Here is a 15,548-nt window from a genome sequence, read left to right on the forward strand (position 1 = left end):
AACTCCTGGTAGCAGTTAACAAGCTAAAGAGTGTGAAGTGACTGTCGCCCTCTCTGTGCACGCACCCCTCAAACACACTTCCACCCCTGGACACCGTGGTCGCCCCGGGGCGGTACACATCATTGAAACCGGGAAGTAAGTGCCGCACTAACTGGATAGACTCACTTTAAAACATGTGCTGTGGAGTGCTGCGGCAGGTCTCATAGCGAATGCTGCTAGCACCGTCGGCTGGTCTCATAGCGAATGCTCCTAGCACCGTCGGCTGGTCTCATAGCGAATGCTCCTAGCACCGTCGGCTGGTCTCATAGCGAATGTTCCTAGCACCGTCGGCTGGTCTCATAGCGAATGCTCCTAGCACCGTCGGCTGGTCTCATAGCGAATGCTCCTAGCACCGTCGGCTGGCGGAAACAGATGATATCAAATATTTCATTTTGGTGTAAAAAAAGAAGAAAAAAGGTCAACACATAGCCTACAGTACAGTTACAGTTTTGTCATCATTTCGTTATTAATGATTGCATATAACAGTGAACTTGAGCCACTCTTCAAATACCATCAGGAATAAACTTAAGGAGTGAGGACAGGACAGTATATGGACAGTTTTGACAAATATTTAATGTAATGCATTAGGGTGTCTTTCATTTCTCTGAAGCCAATGACTCTGAGTCCTGATTCACAGAAAGACAGGATGTGAAGTAGTAAAACACGTGTTCACCATTACCACCCTGGTCTCACGAATCAAAGGTGAACATCAGACACCGCCTCATAGAAACATTAACACAGGTGACCAGAAAGACTTCACTGGAACAGCTCTACCAACACTCCCCTCTGCCGTTGTTTCCGACATATTGATGCAAAACAGGGGCGAAAACTAAAGCCCCTTTTAATCTGTCCCATGTGTCTACAAACAGTCCAGTCTCAGGTGTCACAAAAGTCCACCTCCCATGTCACTTTACTGGAGTTAATTTCTTACTGATGATGTGACCTGGGAGAACTCCTCACCATCTTCAAGAGCTGGGACAACAAAGGTGTTTGACTTGACACTTTCCAGTTGACACTTTCCATGAAGTAATAAAACCTACAGTTAACCGGCTTAATGACACTCATGGCTTTCTAGGAACCATGAATAGGAGAACAATTCTGCGTTTAGAAATTAGAAAAGGGAGATGGTGCAAAGCCTCTCTCGTTTATTTTAAATAGTTATCAATGATTGTGGCCCCACCCCTCTCCTTTCAACCCCCCAGATGCAAGCCCTGCCCAGGATAAAATGCAGGACAAGCCCAAGCCTCCCATTCCACACAGGAGAAGGGACTGGCTGCACAGGAGAGAATGAGGACATTCATTTACTGCTTCATTGCGTTATACAGGCAGACAGACCTGATGCACACTCACTGACTGCCTCTCTCACTCACTCACTAGCTGCTGCCTCTGTCGCTCTCTCCTTCATACACACACTGTCTCTCAACCCTCTTCCTCCCTCTCAGTCTGCCTCTCTAACTCTCATTCTCCCTCGTTCTTTTACTCTCTTCTCTTTCTCTCTCTCTTTCTCTCTCTCGCTCTCCCTCTCTCTCCTTCACACACACACACTCACTCTTTCTGTAACTCTCTCTCCCTATCACACTCTTACACACACTTACACATGCACACATTCACTCTCTCTCCTCATTCAACTCATTCTCAGCCACGGGTCAGCAGCACAGACAAGCACCTTATTCCAGTCCAGCTGGAGAGAGAAGCATCGCAAGGTGCACGCATCGCAAGACAGGACACTGACTGACTCTGCAGCCGTAAAAGAAGGAGGCAAGCCAAGGAACAGAACAAGCTTTCGGAGAACAAGGAAACAACATAAAAGAACAGATTGCTTTTGGCAATGGATTTACAAAGTGAATCGTTTTCCAGTGAATAAAAGCTGAAAGACAAAGAGGAGATCATCAGACACACAAGTTAAGAAACAAACTCATCTGGGAAAGAGGACTGGTTGGAAGCCCAGGTTCCTCTCTGCTCTGCTGATTGGAAGCCCATGTTCCTCTCTGCTCTGCTGTTTGGAAGCCCAGGCTACTCTTTGCTCTGATCCTCAGTGACAGGGTCTGCTGCCCCCTCGATCATCACCCCTTCCCACCCTCAGAGAGCGACCACTCACCTGGACCACACAGCCCGGGTCTCCAGCCAGCCAGCATGCATACTGCCTGTGCAATGTGCACCTTGGGAGTCTGACCCACCATGTGCAGATGGATGCCACCCGTCGCTAGTCTCCGTCCTGACCTCGCTGCCATTGGCATTGCCCACGCTGGGCTTCCGCCCCTTCCCAGTGCTGCATCTCTTCGGTTGGCGTTCCTCACCCTGCTCCTGGTGGCTGGCACAGCTCTGGGGGGCTGCCCGCTCGGGGTAGGGCATGAACCCCTCCAAGTACTGGCAAGAGGCATCAACTGCTCATGGACACTGGAGCGGCACACACGCAGTTACAATCACCTAGAGGGCGACGTCCGACTACGGCGGCTCTACTCCGCCAACAAGTTCTTTCTCTGTATTGACAAAACAGGCAAGGTAGACGGCACCAGGCGGAAAAACTACGCTGAAAGTGAGTAAGCTGACACTATCTCCCCTTTCTATCTTTCCTATGTGACGGAGAAGAGATGGGGTGCCTATTGTCTTTCTATCTTTCCTATGTGACGGAGAAGAGATGGGGTGCCTATTGTCTTTTATGGTGGTGTAAACTCTCTGATCTTGCTACTTTTATAGCGGTTCATAGGAGTTTCACTGGCTTGTATCAGCCTTTTGCGCCGTGTTTGGAGCGGGAGACGTTGCGAGGTAAACTGGGAATTCCACAGTGTGGTTTAAGCCACCTCATGGGAAACCCAGCACTATGTTTACAGCAAGGCAGACTTGAGGAAAGACATTGTGCATCAGTTGGTCGTGCAAACTGGGCTTGGGAAAAAAACTTCAATTTCACAGGGGATTAACATGTCAAAGCTGTGTTGAAAGTATTCCAGTTGCAAGGGGCAGATGTACCCACAAACCATTTCTGTCACAGTTTACATGGGCACAGCAATTTTCCATTTTTCTCACCAAGTTTGTCTAGCACTCGTTAAGGGGATAGTCGGCATAATTTGGAGCCTTTGTGATTTAAACTGTTAAGTACAGACCCAGAATCAACCGCTAACTCAGATCCTGTGTGTGTGAAAACTTCTGATCAGACCAGAGAGCTGGCTTCACATCCGTGTACAGCAGGTGCACTGGGCTCGTCAGCGCTGTATAATTTATTGTAGGCAGTCAGAGAATTTCCACATACCCATGCAACGTGACAAATCTCCTAACACATACCTACAGTATCATCAAGTATCTTCCAAAAATGCCTTAAACAGATCAGACCTCTCATCACCTGCTACCATCTCATCTCAGTATGTTCAGTTGTCCTAGTTTTTCCAGATTGGACAGCACTGTATCTGATGTTAGTAATAAGGACACTTGAGAGGAGGGAAGTGGTGTCACTCACTCCACGATCTCAATCATTGGTGTCTTTCAGACCTTTGACCAGGTCTGACAAGTTGTCGCTGGTCATGAACTGACTTCCCAGTGGCCACTGGACAGCCTTGAGACATTTACACCTTTGACGGTTATATTTATCCATTTAGTCGTTAATGACTTTTTACGCCAGTGGTTGAGTCAGGTTTTTTCCATGCTACGAGGTAACAGCAGGGACTGCCCAGTCAGTCTGCCACTGTGTACAGCCTTATAACAGTCGGGTGACATTTGTTAACTAGACTACTCATCTGGCAGACAGATTTATACCTCACACACGCCAACATAAATTTACATTGACTTGAATTATCACAATTCAAAATTGTGTCGGTGTTAGTTTCCCTCAAATGGGGATTCAAATTTTCATATTGGTGGTTAAGATGTCAGATATAATCATAAAATGTAACTCTCTATGTTTGACACTTTAAAGGGAGGCTGAACTTCCTGATTTGGCCTCGTTTGGGTCATTAAGAAACGTTAACGGCCCTGACTCAATTCAAATGTGAGTTGGTTTCGGGATGTGGTTTGATGTGGGTGTCTCGTGTGTGTTCACAGGTGGAAAGAGTTAGCCAAATCTTCTGCCAATTAGCTTCAGCTGGCTGGTGTGCGACAGTGGCAAAGTTGGTTTGACTTATCTTCGGGCTAGTTAGGGACCGTCAATAAATTACACAATGTAAATAAGACAATATTTTAATTTTGCACACCTTTTAGTTCTCATTAAATTCTTTCAATATTTGTATGCAAATTTCTACAATTTAAATGTGGTTTGAGCTTCTTAAGTTATTGAAATTTGGAGCAAATGGAATTTTAACATATTGTCCAATGTATATTTTGTAATTTACCGATGCTCCCTAACTAGCCCCATAGGGATATCCAAAGTTAACCCAAATTTACCATAGGCATTACGATTGGGTCGCGTGCAGCTGCACGCCAAATTGATGATTACTTGTGTGCTGCCAGTTGTGGGCAGGGTTGAAACAAACCGAACCGAACCTTAATTTACATTGTGATGCAGTCATGACTACAAAACTCAGTTTTGCTCTTTAAAGGCCCAGTGAAGTCAAGCACATGATTTTCCTGTGTTTTATATTTCCACACTATGAGGTTGGAATAATACTGAAATTGTGAAAATGATAATGCCCTTTTAGTGTAAGAGCTGTTTGAAAAGACTGCCAGAAATATCAGCCTGTTTTGGTGGGATGGAGTTTTGGCCTTTCATGGTGACATCAACATGTAGTAAATTAGTTAATAGACCAATAAGAGTTCCAAACCTCTGCCAATCAATCAAATCGTATTCATCACATGCTTCGTCAACAATAGGTGTGGACTAACAGTGAAAGCTTACAATAAGAGCTCATTTTCAGTTTTCCCCTCCCCACTCAGACCACTCCCAGAAAGTCCTAGCAAAATTCTTGCTTGAGCAATTGGCCTTTGCAAAGAAGCCATTTGTATTTATTTTTGACCAATTTAATTGAAAACAATCACAGTAAGGTACTTAATTGTAAAGTGGCCGTTCCACTGGATGTCATTAGGTGAATGCACCAATTTGTAAGTCGCTCTGGATAAGAGCGTCTGCTAAATGACTTAAATGTAAATGTAAATGTAAATGTTACCCAGAAATGTTAGATACTGAGATAAAAATGTCTGCATTGGACCTTTAAATTCATTGGCGCAGCAGTGGAAATGTTGAATTGGCATGGCAAGGGAACTTAATAAGAGGACTGTAGCTAGCTGAAACTTTTTCATGCTCCCTTAGAAAGCAGGAAAAGTGATGCATCTGGATTGGGAGATTTGTGGCTTTCCATGATCTTGTCAGAAGTGGTTAGTCGGTTGTACAGAGTGGTTCCCCATGAAAATGTGCTGCCCCCAAATGCAATGCTGTCTTTACCCACGATCCTCTCATTTCCTGCCCTGGAAAGAAAGATTCTCTATGAACACTACAGCACAGTGAGGGTGTGTACCTGCCTGTACACATACAGCAGCACCCTGCCAAACCAGTGGCCATTCAGGCTTTGCCTTGAAATTAGTTAAAGGGACCATGTGGTCGTGATGTGGTCATACCTCACAATGAGACAATCTGGTTCGGTCTATTCTGAGGTCTAGTTTGGGTTCTGTGTTACCACAGGCCATTGTGTAAAGGCTTTTTCAATTAGACTTAACACCTCTTTACCTAGAGAATTCCTTGATACTGATATGGTCACTGTGCTATAGATTGGAGAGGGATGACTGGGAGGAAGCTCTGCATTTGTAATGAGCTTCCATTGACACAGATACAAGAGTGCAGCACAACTGTCCCGGTGAGAAGAGAGCACATTATCTTTAAGTGGCTTGGCTGGCAGAGTAGATTTTTGTGTTGAGTTGACTAGATTTTCTCAAGTGTCTAATACAAGATGAAGAAAACAGCAATTACTTTATTATCCAAACATAAATCTCACATTCTGTGAGCACATCACACATGAGCACACGCACACACGTGCAAATGCATATGCATGCACGCACGCACGCACACACAAACTTACACATTCACACCACTCACCCACAGCAGACTCCTTGCTCCTTCCCACACGATTTAATGTTGCTGGTGTGAGTGGGGAAGCACAGCTCAGCAGAGCCCTGAATACTGTCCAGTGCGAGGCCCCTCCTTGTCCTCTGTGTTGCCCTTACGGTCTGTCAACACGGCTACATTGCCCCGACAGCCCTGCTACGCCCCACTCAGTTTTTCCAGCTCTTGCTTCCAACCTCTCAGGTGCAGAAACAGTCGGAATTAGTCAACAGGCACTCTGTTAATTGAGGTCGGAAAATATTGTATCAATCCCAGTGGACCAGAGTATGGAACAGCTGAGGGAAGAAGCTGGGACTAAGAGAGATGGAAGGGACTGAGAGAGAGAGATGGAAGGGACTGAGAGAGAGAGATGGAAGGGACTGAGAGAGAGAGATGGAAGGGACTGAGAGAGAGACAGGGAAGGGACAGAGACAGAGAAGGGACAGAGACAGGGAAGGGACAGAGACAGAGAAGGGACAGAGACAGGGAAGGGACAGAGACAGAGACAGGGAAGGGACAGAGACAGAGACAGGGAAGGGACTGAGACAGAGAGAGGGAAGGGACTGAGACAGAGAGAGGGAAGGGACTGAGACAGAGAGAGGGAAGGGACTGAGACAGAGAGAGGGAAGGGACTGAGACAGAGAGAGGGAAGGGACTGAGACAGAGAGAGGGAAGGGACTGAGACAGAGAGAGGGAAGGGACTGAGACAGAGAGTGGGAAGGGACTGAGACAGAGAGAGGGAAGGTGGGGTTGAAGAGAGCAGGTTGCACAGTCTGAGACCAAAAGGTGAGCAAAGGAGTGATAGTCCAAAATCTAAATGGTTGGGATATCTGAATTAATTCCACTGTGTATGAGACCCAGATAGATGCTGATTCGTGTTCTCATATTTGTGTTTAGATACAATATGATACCACCACTCTACAGTGATGTTCTTAGAGTTCAGTGGAATATTATACTGAATGACTAAATGATCTGTGGTATATTGAAATGTAACACTTCTTGTACTGGTCTGTATACAATTTGTGGCCAGATATCAATTGCATAATTTGGAAATCCACTCCAAGGTGCAGTTCTGTCTGAAAAAGCATCCTGTTCTGTCCTGCTGATTTTGAACACACAGGTCAGATATCAATTCCTGAAACGTGTTATTGTTGCAGCCAGACCTAATCCCCACAGCTCTTTAAAGTATTTGTTAATCAAATCACCTAAATACCCATCAGCCATGATAAAGTGCCTGGCAAACCAATGGCAGATAGCTTGCAAAAACCACACTGGCTAAGTAGGCCTTCATTTGTGTGTCACCAAGGGGCTAAAAATAGCTTGTTGAAATAATAATGAGAGGAGAGAGTTTTCTTTTTGACTGATTGGGGTTCAACATGTTTTTCTTTTTAGCCAATGGTGGAGGTACAATGATTGAAGAGAAAAACAAATCAATGTATTTACAAAAGCTCTGAAAGTCGGCACGAATCATATCCTGTCCAAGGTCATGGTTCATAACTTACGAATTAAGCAGAGCACAACAGCTGTCGAGGTCAGACCGACCTCCACACGATAAACCCCAACAGCCAATCACTGAGTAGGGAGACCAATAAAATCACAACACAATGTTTGATGTTCCTCAGCCAGCCTTAGTCCAGTTCAAAATACATATTGGACCATTATGCTTGGCCAACCTCGTTTACATACTTTTTCCTTTTTTCTCATGTCAGGTCAGCATGAAATATAGTTGGCAGGCGTGCCAATGTATGAGCCATGTTCACATCTCACTTGAAAAGGACACACTGTTGAAATGAAGGGTGTGTGTGGCTAAGGGCATCAAACAGTTGAGCAGCCTCCAGACTATGACACCGAGTTTAACCTGAGGAAATAAGGTAATGTGACAAGTATAATCAGAGAAGTCACATTAAAATATGTCTGCTTCGCTATGTGTCAGTTTGCTGTTTTACCGTTCTTCATCTGTGCAGTTTACACTGGGAGGAGGTGGGTCCTGTTTACCACATTTCCCTTAAGCTTAGCTTTGCAACATCTTGCTGTTTGATGTGCGACTTTCCTTTGCAATGAGTTCATGAGTATTTGACTTGGACTGGGCCCATAGGAAGAAAATCTTCCACCCTCTAGAATATGTTGTGGAAAGGATTTAAACCCATTTGAGAGAGGGGAAACTGTCACTCACTGGCCAGAGAAGGACAAGGTTGAACTTGAATTGGGTAGGATAAATTATTTTACAGGCAACTAGCTGCTTGTAAAGACCTTACAAATTGGCCTCAGCAATGTCCACGTTATGATATTTATTGTTTAGTTCCTAAAATACGAGTTTATTTCTGTTTATTGTAGCTAAAACTTGCTAACAGTTAGTTTTAAGGGTTCCTATTACAGTGTAATTACATGTGTGATTACACTGTAACAAGTATTGTAGTTAATTGTAATGACTCTGTAATAACATGTAACTGGCGGTAACTGCAGTCTAATTACAGGTGTAACAACAAATGCTCATTACCATGCTTGATACAAATGGGCACGTTTCCACCATTTGTTTCGTTTATTCTCAGTTGCATCTGATTCAGTACCAACTGTCACAAAATTTGAATCTCTCGTGGACAGAAGCACTAGGTGTCCAAGGTTAGAAAGGTTGGAGGCTCAATAGGCTCTAATTACCTACCCATGAATACGCACTGTTCAACAAATTCTATGTTGTCACTAGCAGCTGCACCCAGAAAGTGTATAATCTGGGTGAACTTGGTTGAGTTGACAAAAACAGATCAGATATAGGTCAACCTCACTGACTGGGGTCTACCATAAAAATGTCATCCCAGATTGTAATTTAAAAAATTACTTATAATTAATGTCTTGTTGCCCATTATGACAACCTGAACCTCCTTGCCGTCCAAGTGGGAGGATAAACCCACTAGTACACCACAGAGTACATGTACTATCCGAATAAGTACAATGTAATTAAACAAGATTTAGCTAGTTAAAATGAAGTGTATCATAAGGGCTACGTATTGTAATTGTAATTATTGTGTACCTACATAGTACGTCACGTATGTACATAGTTACCCATGAGCAATTACCTTATACTTATTTACTACTCATTACCCAGTGAAAACAAACTAAATATGAGCTACACAATAACATAAAATAACAATTTTAATGGTGGTGACTCAAATCTACAGCCTATAGATGTGTAGCCTAGCTAGCTAGCTAATTCAGAAAAAACTGTAAAAATTGTATTTTCCCCCTCACTTTTCTATTTTTGGAGTTATTAAATAAAACCGATCAGAATTCCAAATAATGCCGAAGTCATGCTGAAAAATGTTATGTGGGGTGTGATGTTGTATGGAGGACCCGGCAAGCCAGCCTGTTCCCTATAATGTAAACTCCAACAACAATAGCTTCAAATGTATAACTTCAAATGAAACCAAATCATTTGCATTCTTGACTACTGGTTTCAATTTCATTTTCAGCCAACTTACAAGCAAATACTTTTTGAATTTATTGTTACAAATCAGCTTGCAAGGTTGCTAGCTAACTAGCCAGTCAATGTTTGCCCTAATAGCCTGCTAATGTTATGTTAGCAGTATATGAGTCAGCCAGGCGCTATCAGCACCTAGCTTACAGCTAAATTTAAGTAAACCAAAATTTTGGAAATACATAACGCCATCTAATCAGTTAACAAAAAATGTTAACTACCGGTATATACAGTCATCTTAGCCAGCAAGCCAGCCAGCTAAAGTTAGTTATTTTAGCCTGCTAGCTAGCTTAGCCAGCTAACTAGCCTAGCTAGCCAACCACCACGGTTGACATAGCTAACGTAAACTCGTACATCGCCTTGGTCCGTACAATTGCCCTTATTTTAGCACCCCAAAACGTAATACTTCCAGATCAACTGTAACGTCAATACCATTGTAAAGCACAATGTATCCCCTTTCCAACAGAATAAATTACATGACCTAAACGCTGCCCGTTTCTGCATAATTCAAGCAGGCAATGAGCCCCGTCGGGTATTTTTTTAAATGGCGGGTGGGGAAGCGAAACTAATGCGTGAGAGTGAGAAGTTGCTTTTTTTCACTCGATCTGTCCAACTTATCACCTTATCACCTCTAAAATGTAAATAAAACACTATAAAGAGTTTATATAATATGCCATTACATACCTATTTGAAAGTTTGTGTCGAATTTGATACGGGTTTTTACGGCGGTGCTAAATTGATTTTGGAAGTAAACAGCGGCTTTGAGAATGATGATCGCATGCAATGAAGACGCAAAAATGACTAGGTATCCCCCCTTACCCCTGTCCTTATCCCTGTCACTGTCCATTTCTTGTTTTTAAAGGACGAGAGAAGTGCTAAACCTGGTGATGAGAGATTGTAAGACAGAAATAGTTGCTTTATGCTTGCTGTACGTTACGACATGACACGTCTAGATGTAACGGAGAGTCCGTTTTTTCAACTTTTCTCCAATACTATAGAGCCATTACCATGTCGATCAACGCTTGAATAGAAACCAAGTTCACACCCCCAATTTTGAAGTCAACACAGTCGCTGCAGTCCCATTAGTTTTCTTTGTAGCCTCGTTTGGATGTTGCGGTTGCGCACATTTGTACGGAATGGGGTGAGTTTACTTTAAGTAGTAAGCCAGAGAACAACACCAACTAGTCTAGCACAGGTAAGAACCCACAGAACTTACTGATAGACAGATGAGTTAGCTACCAAAGAAGAGCCAAGGAGAGAGGCACTTCAGAGGGAGAGGCCTTTTTACCAGCCGAGGGAGAGTCAGTTAATTGAATAGCGATATAGTAAGGTAAATCCGAATTGAATTTAAGCGGTTTATCTCTATCACTGCTGACACTCACAATGTACCGGTAGGTCGGTAGGAAACAGAGGTTGCAGGCTTCACATTCCGCACAGCACCTGGTTTCATTCGGCGCCTCATTCCAAATCATGCCTTCCACTGGTTATAGCCATCAAAGTCCTCCGGGATGAAAAGAGCACCGCATACATTTTACATTTACATTTTAGTCATTTAGCAGACGCTCTTATCCAGAGCGACTTACAGTAGAGTGCATACATTTTATTACATTTTACATACTGAGACAAGGATATCCCTACCGGCCAAACCCTCCCTAACCCGGACAACGCTATGCCAATTGTGCGTCGCCCCACGGACCTCTCGGTTAAGGCCGGCTGCGACAGAGCCTGGGCGCGAACCCAGCCCAGCCTGGGCGCGAACCCAGAGACCCTAGACCACTGCGCCACCCGGGAGGCACTCTGCATACAGTAGACGTGCCCACTGTTCCCTTACTCCAATCCGCTCGCTTCAACCGGACAAACGGGTCCCATTTTGATGCTAGCTTCTCATTTTTGGGCCACAAATTAGTCTAAACCCCGTCCTTGTGGGTATTACTGCACCCAGCAATAACACACCTCCTTGGTATATTTCACTTTTTAAAAAGCTGTTGGGTCTGAATTGAAAACTAGCATTAGCTGTGGATGACGGAAAACTACTACAACTCACTCGCTAGCTTGACTACAACTACCAAATGCACAGGAGAAGAGATGCCGTTTTTCGCATGAATTTATTTGCTTTCTTCTTCGTTGAATTGAATGTAATTACATGCTAGCATGGCTAGTAGCTAGCGTTAGCCAGCTGACGTTGACAACAGTGAATTGTGGGTAGTTCTGAAAAAAAGTGAAATAATATTTCAAAACCCCCCAAAATAACTATTTTTATAGTTGAATATAGTTGAATTGAATGTAATTACATGCTAGCATGGCTAGTAGTTAGCGTTAGCCAGCTGACGTTGACAACAGTGAATTGTGGGTAGTTCTGAAAATAAGTGAAATAATATTTCAAAACCCCCCAAAATAACTCTTTTTATAGTTGAATATAGTTGAATTGAATGTAATTACATGCTAGCATGGCTAGTAGTTAGCGTTAGCCAGCTGACGTTGACAACAGTGAATTGTGGGTAGTTCTGAAAATAAGTGAAATAATATTTCAAAACCCCCCAAAATAACTATTTTTATAGTTATAGTTCCAGCCTGTATTAGATAGAAAGTCACGGCCCTGCCTGCCTGTGGGGAAAACAGCCTGTTGTTACCTAGGTTACCCCATTGACTCACACCTGAAACTTGACATTTAAAAAAAAACATTTTTATTGTTGTCTGCTTGTTTTAGTCAATTACAAAACTACATTTAAGAAAAATCCATGTCTAAAGATTCGTTTTAAACATTGCCTGCTCCTGAGCGTTCTCACTACTTAGAAAAACCTAATATTGAAGAGCTTCCCTCATGTCCCTTTCCATGACGGTGCTACCGGCCATGTGAGTGAGTGCTAGCTAGCTACCAAATGGAACATTAAGCTAGCCAAGACCTACAACACAAACAAACAGAATATACAGCTACAAATAGTGAGTGGAGTTGGAAACGGACTACACTAAACAAGTTAAATGTGATACATCTCACAGACACACGTTAGCTAGCTAGCTACAACACATACGTAGAGTTATTCCAAGACTAATATGAGTCATCAAGCCAGTCATTATTTTCTCTCCTTTATCGTCATTAAAATACGTCTCCAGTTTTGATCCTAATGAGAGGCACTGTGGCTAGCTAGGCTAGTTATCTACTGTAGCTATAACGTTAGACTACAGTACATTTTAGGTATAGCAAACACAGCTAGCTAACTAGCTAAACATGGCTAGCTTGGCTTGTAGTGGTACTAATGGTTCCTGTCAGGCTGTAGTCTTTACAAAGCCAGGGAAAATGAGACAACCTAGATATCCGACAATGTCCTGGCATATAGGAACATCGTTGAGACAAGTCCAATGGCTCTTTTGAACAAGGACAACCATATCTACTTGCTGTTAGCATGATCATGCAATCAGCAAAACACAAAGGCCAGAATAATTGCTACAAATGATTTTTCTTTGATCAGACAGCAGACAGCAGGCTCAATCAACCAATGACGTCACTGATTGAACTTTCCCAGGACGAAAACAAAAAAATACAGCTATAATGCATAAGCCTGTATCAAATAAACGCCTGTTGTGTTCAGTGATTTAAGAAAATAAACAACCACACCGTGACTACAACTAAGTTACTAAGTCTTTGACCACACTAGTTGTGAGTAAAAACTCATGCTACCTATCCTTTAACATTACAAGTAACAATGGAAATTGACAACGCCTGTGTCTTCATCTGTTTCTTGTTCGTAAGCATTTTCCCATCCTGGAGTCTTTAGAGACCTTGTGGCAATCTGTGGTAAAGAAGAAGACTGTATGACAATTTAGCAAAGACACTACAATTAGCCTACTAGCCCTACCGTTCTCCAATCTAGGATCACTATCATTTCTATAGACGGGTTGATTATTTAGCAACAAAAATGACGAGCGCACAACCATGGGACAAAACAGATAGGTTGACTTAGACTGTTGACAACATGTAAGCTATATGTCGTCTCCAATGTTTATTGAAAACACAAATACATTTGTACAATAACTACTTGTTCTCTCTCAAATACATTGTTACAGTTGTTGGTTAGCTTGCTAAATGTCCTTGCTAATTGTCCTTGCTTTTGAAAGAAAAGCACATTTTTTGTACATTAAAGTAACATAAAATTGATCAGAAATACAGTGTAGACATTGATCATGTTGTAAATGACTATTGTAGCTGGAAACGGCTGATTTTTAATGGAATATCTACATAGGCGTATAGATGCCCATTATCAGCAACCATCACTCCTGTGTTCCAATGGCACATTGTGTTAGCTAATCCAAGTTTATAATTTTAAAAGGCTAATTGATCATTAGAAAACACTTTTGCAATTATGTTAGCACAGCTGAAAACTGTTGTGTTGATTTAAAGAAGCAATAAAACTGGCCTTCTTTAGACTCTTTAGACTCTTTAGACTAGTTGACCAGTATCTGGAGCATCAGCATTTGTGGGTTCGATTACAGGCTCAAAATTGCCAGAAACAAAATCCTTCTGAAAATCGGCAATCTATTTTTGTTCTGAGAAATGAAGGCTATTCCATGCGAGAAATTGCCAAGAAACTGAAGATCTCGTACAACGCTGTGTACTACTTCCTTCATGGAACAGCGCAAACTGGTTCCAACCAGAATAGAAAGAGGAGTGGGATGCCCCGGTGCACAACTGAGCAAGAGGACAAGTACATTAGAGTGTCTAGTTTGAGAAACAAAAACCTCACAAGTCCTCAACTGGCAGCTTTATTAAATAGTGCCCGCAAAAAAACAGTCTCAACGTCAACAGTGAAAAGGTGACTCCGGGATGATGGCCTTCTAGGCAGAGTTGCAAAGAAAAAGCCATATCTCAGACTGGCCAATAAAAATGAAAAAATAAAATGGGCAAAAGAACACAGACACTGGACAGAGAAACTCTGCCTAGAAGGCCAGCATCCCGGAGTCGCATCCCGGAGTTCTATAATTTAGCCCAACATGATGAAAATGTATGAGTGGGACATATTGACTAAAATCATGAAACATGGAGAAAAAAAAATCTCAATGCAGAGAACACCGGAAGAAGAATTATAATTGAATTACCATAGTGAATTATTGTAATTTTTGTTTATGTCTCAATTAATCCCATAAGGGATGGGTTGCCAGTTGGCGATTTGACACAAAAATACAATTTCCTTCATTCATATTTTTTTTAAATTAATTAATTAATTAATGTTGTTAGTATAGACTAACTATTAATTATTACAATTAATTACAATACTTGTTACAGTGTAATTACATATATATTTATCCTAATAAGGACCCCTTAAAATGAAGTTGCAGTAAACCTGACCTATCGTTGGTGTACACATGCAGGTAGTATGGACACCTGAGCATTTAAATGTGATTCAGTCAGTCACTTATTTTTCCTTATTGATAATGTTCCTGATACTGGAACAAGGACAGGAAGCTTAACTGAATGACTTGTGTATTTTCCAATTTCCCAATTTCCAGGTCATAACATGTTTGCATACCCTTGCTTTGGCTATAGACCTGGTACTACACTAGACATTTCACGATGATTTGGGTATTTAGTTGGCCCTTATGAAGGAGTGAGAAAGTTATATTATGTCTTAAATATTATGTCTAACTCCTCCTCATGACTCACCATCAATGCTAAGTCAGAGTGACTGCATCAACAGCATGGAGTAAAAGCTAAGAAGGGAAGCACCTGGCTAAAGTAAGGACAGGCTGTTTTGAATAGGGAGAGGGCACACATGTTAATGAGGGTGTGAGAGGGCTGGGTTGTGCTCTGCTTAGTATTGTGGTGGACATTTAATAGGAGAGCTAGAGGCTTTCCCATTGCTCATTAGACCTGATGCGAGGTTTCCTCTAAAGCGTCTGAGGGGCTTCAGAGAGAATCATGGTGCGAACAGGAGGGGAAAATTCCACGAATCCTGCCACTTTAATCCTTCCGAATAAGGACTGTGGCCCTGGCCTGAGTCGGAAACGATGAAAATCGATCTCTTGCCA

At 42.5% G+C, this 15,548-nt stretch overlaps 1 protein-coding gene across 1 annotated transcript in view; it reads left to right on the top strand.

Annotated features, from left to right (window-relative positions):
- The first annotated feature begins 1,308 nt into the window (after window positions 1–1,308).
- Window positions 1,309–15,548, top strand: part of LOC129810890 (fibroblast growth factor 10-like) — a 47,806-nt gene continuing 33,566 nt past the window's right edge. The window contains exon 1 of the mRNA XM_055861859.1: window positions 1,309–2,575. Coding sequence (XP_055717834.1) covers window positions 2,218–2,575 — 358 coding nt within the window. The 5' untranslated portion in view covers window positions 1,309–2,217. The remainder of the gene's footprint in view (window positions 2,576–15,548) is intronic.

The sequence above is a fragment of the Salvelinus fontinalis genome, chromosome 14 (assembly GCF_029448725.1).
Source record: "Salvelinus fontinalis isolate EN_2023a chromosome 14, ASM2944872v1, whole genome shotgun sequence".
Taxonomy (NCBI): domain Eukaryota; kingdom Metazoa; phylum Chordata; class Actinopteri; order Salmoniformes; family Salmonidae; genus Salvelinus; species Salvelinus fontinalis.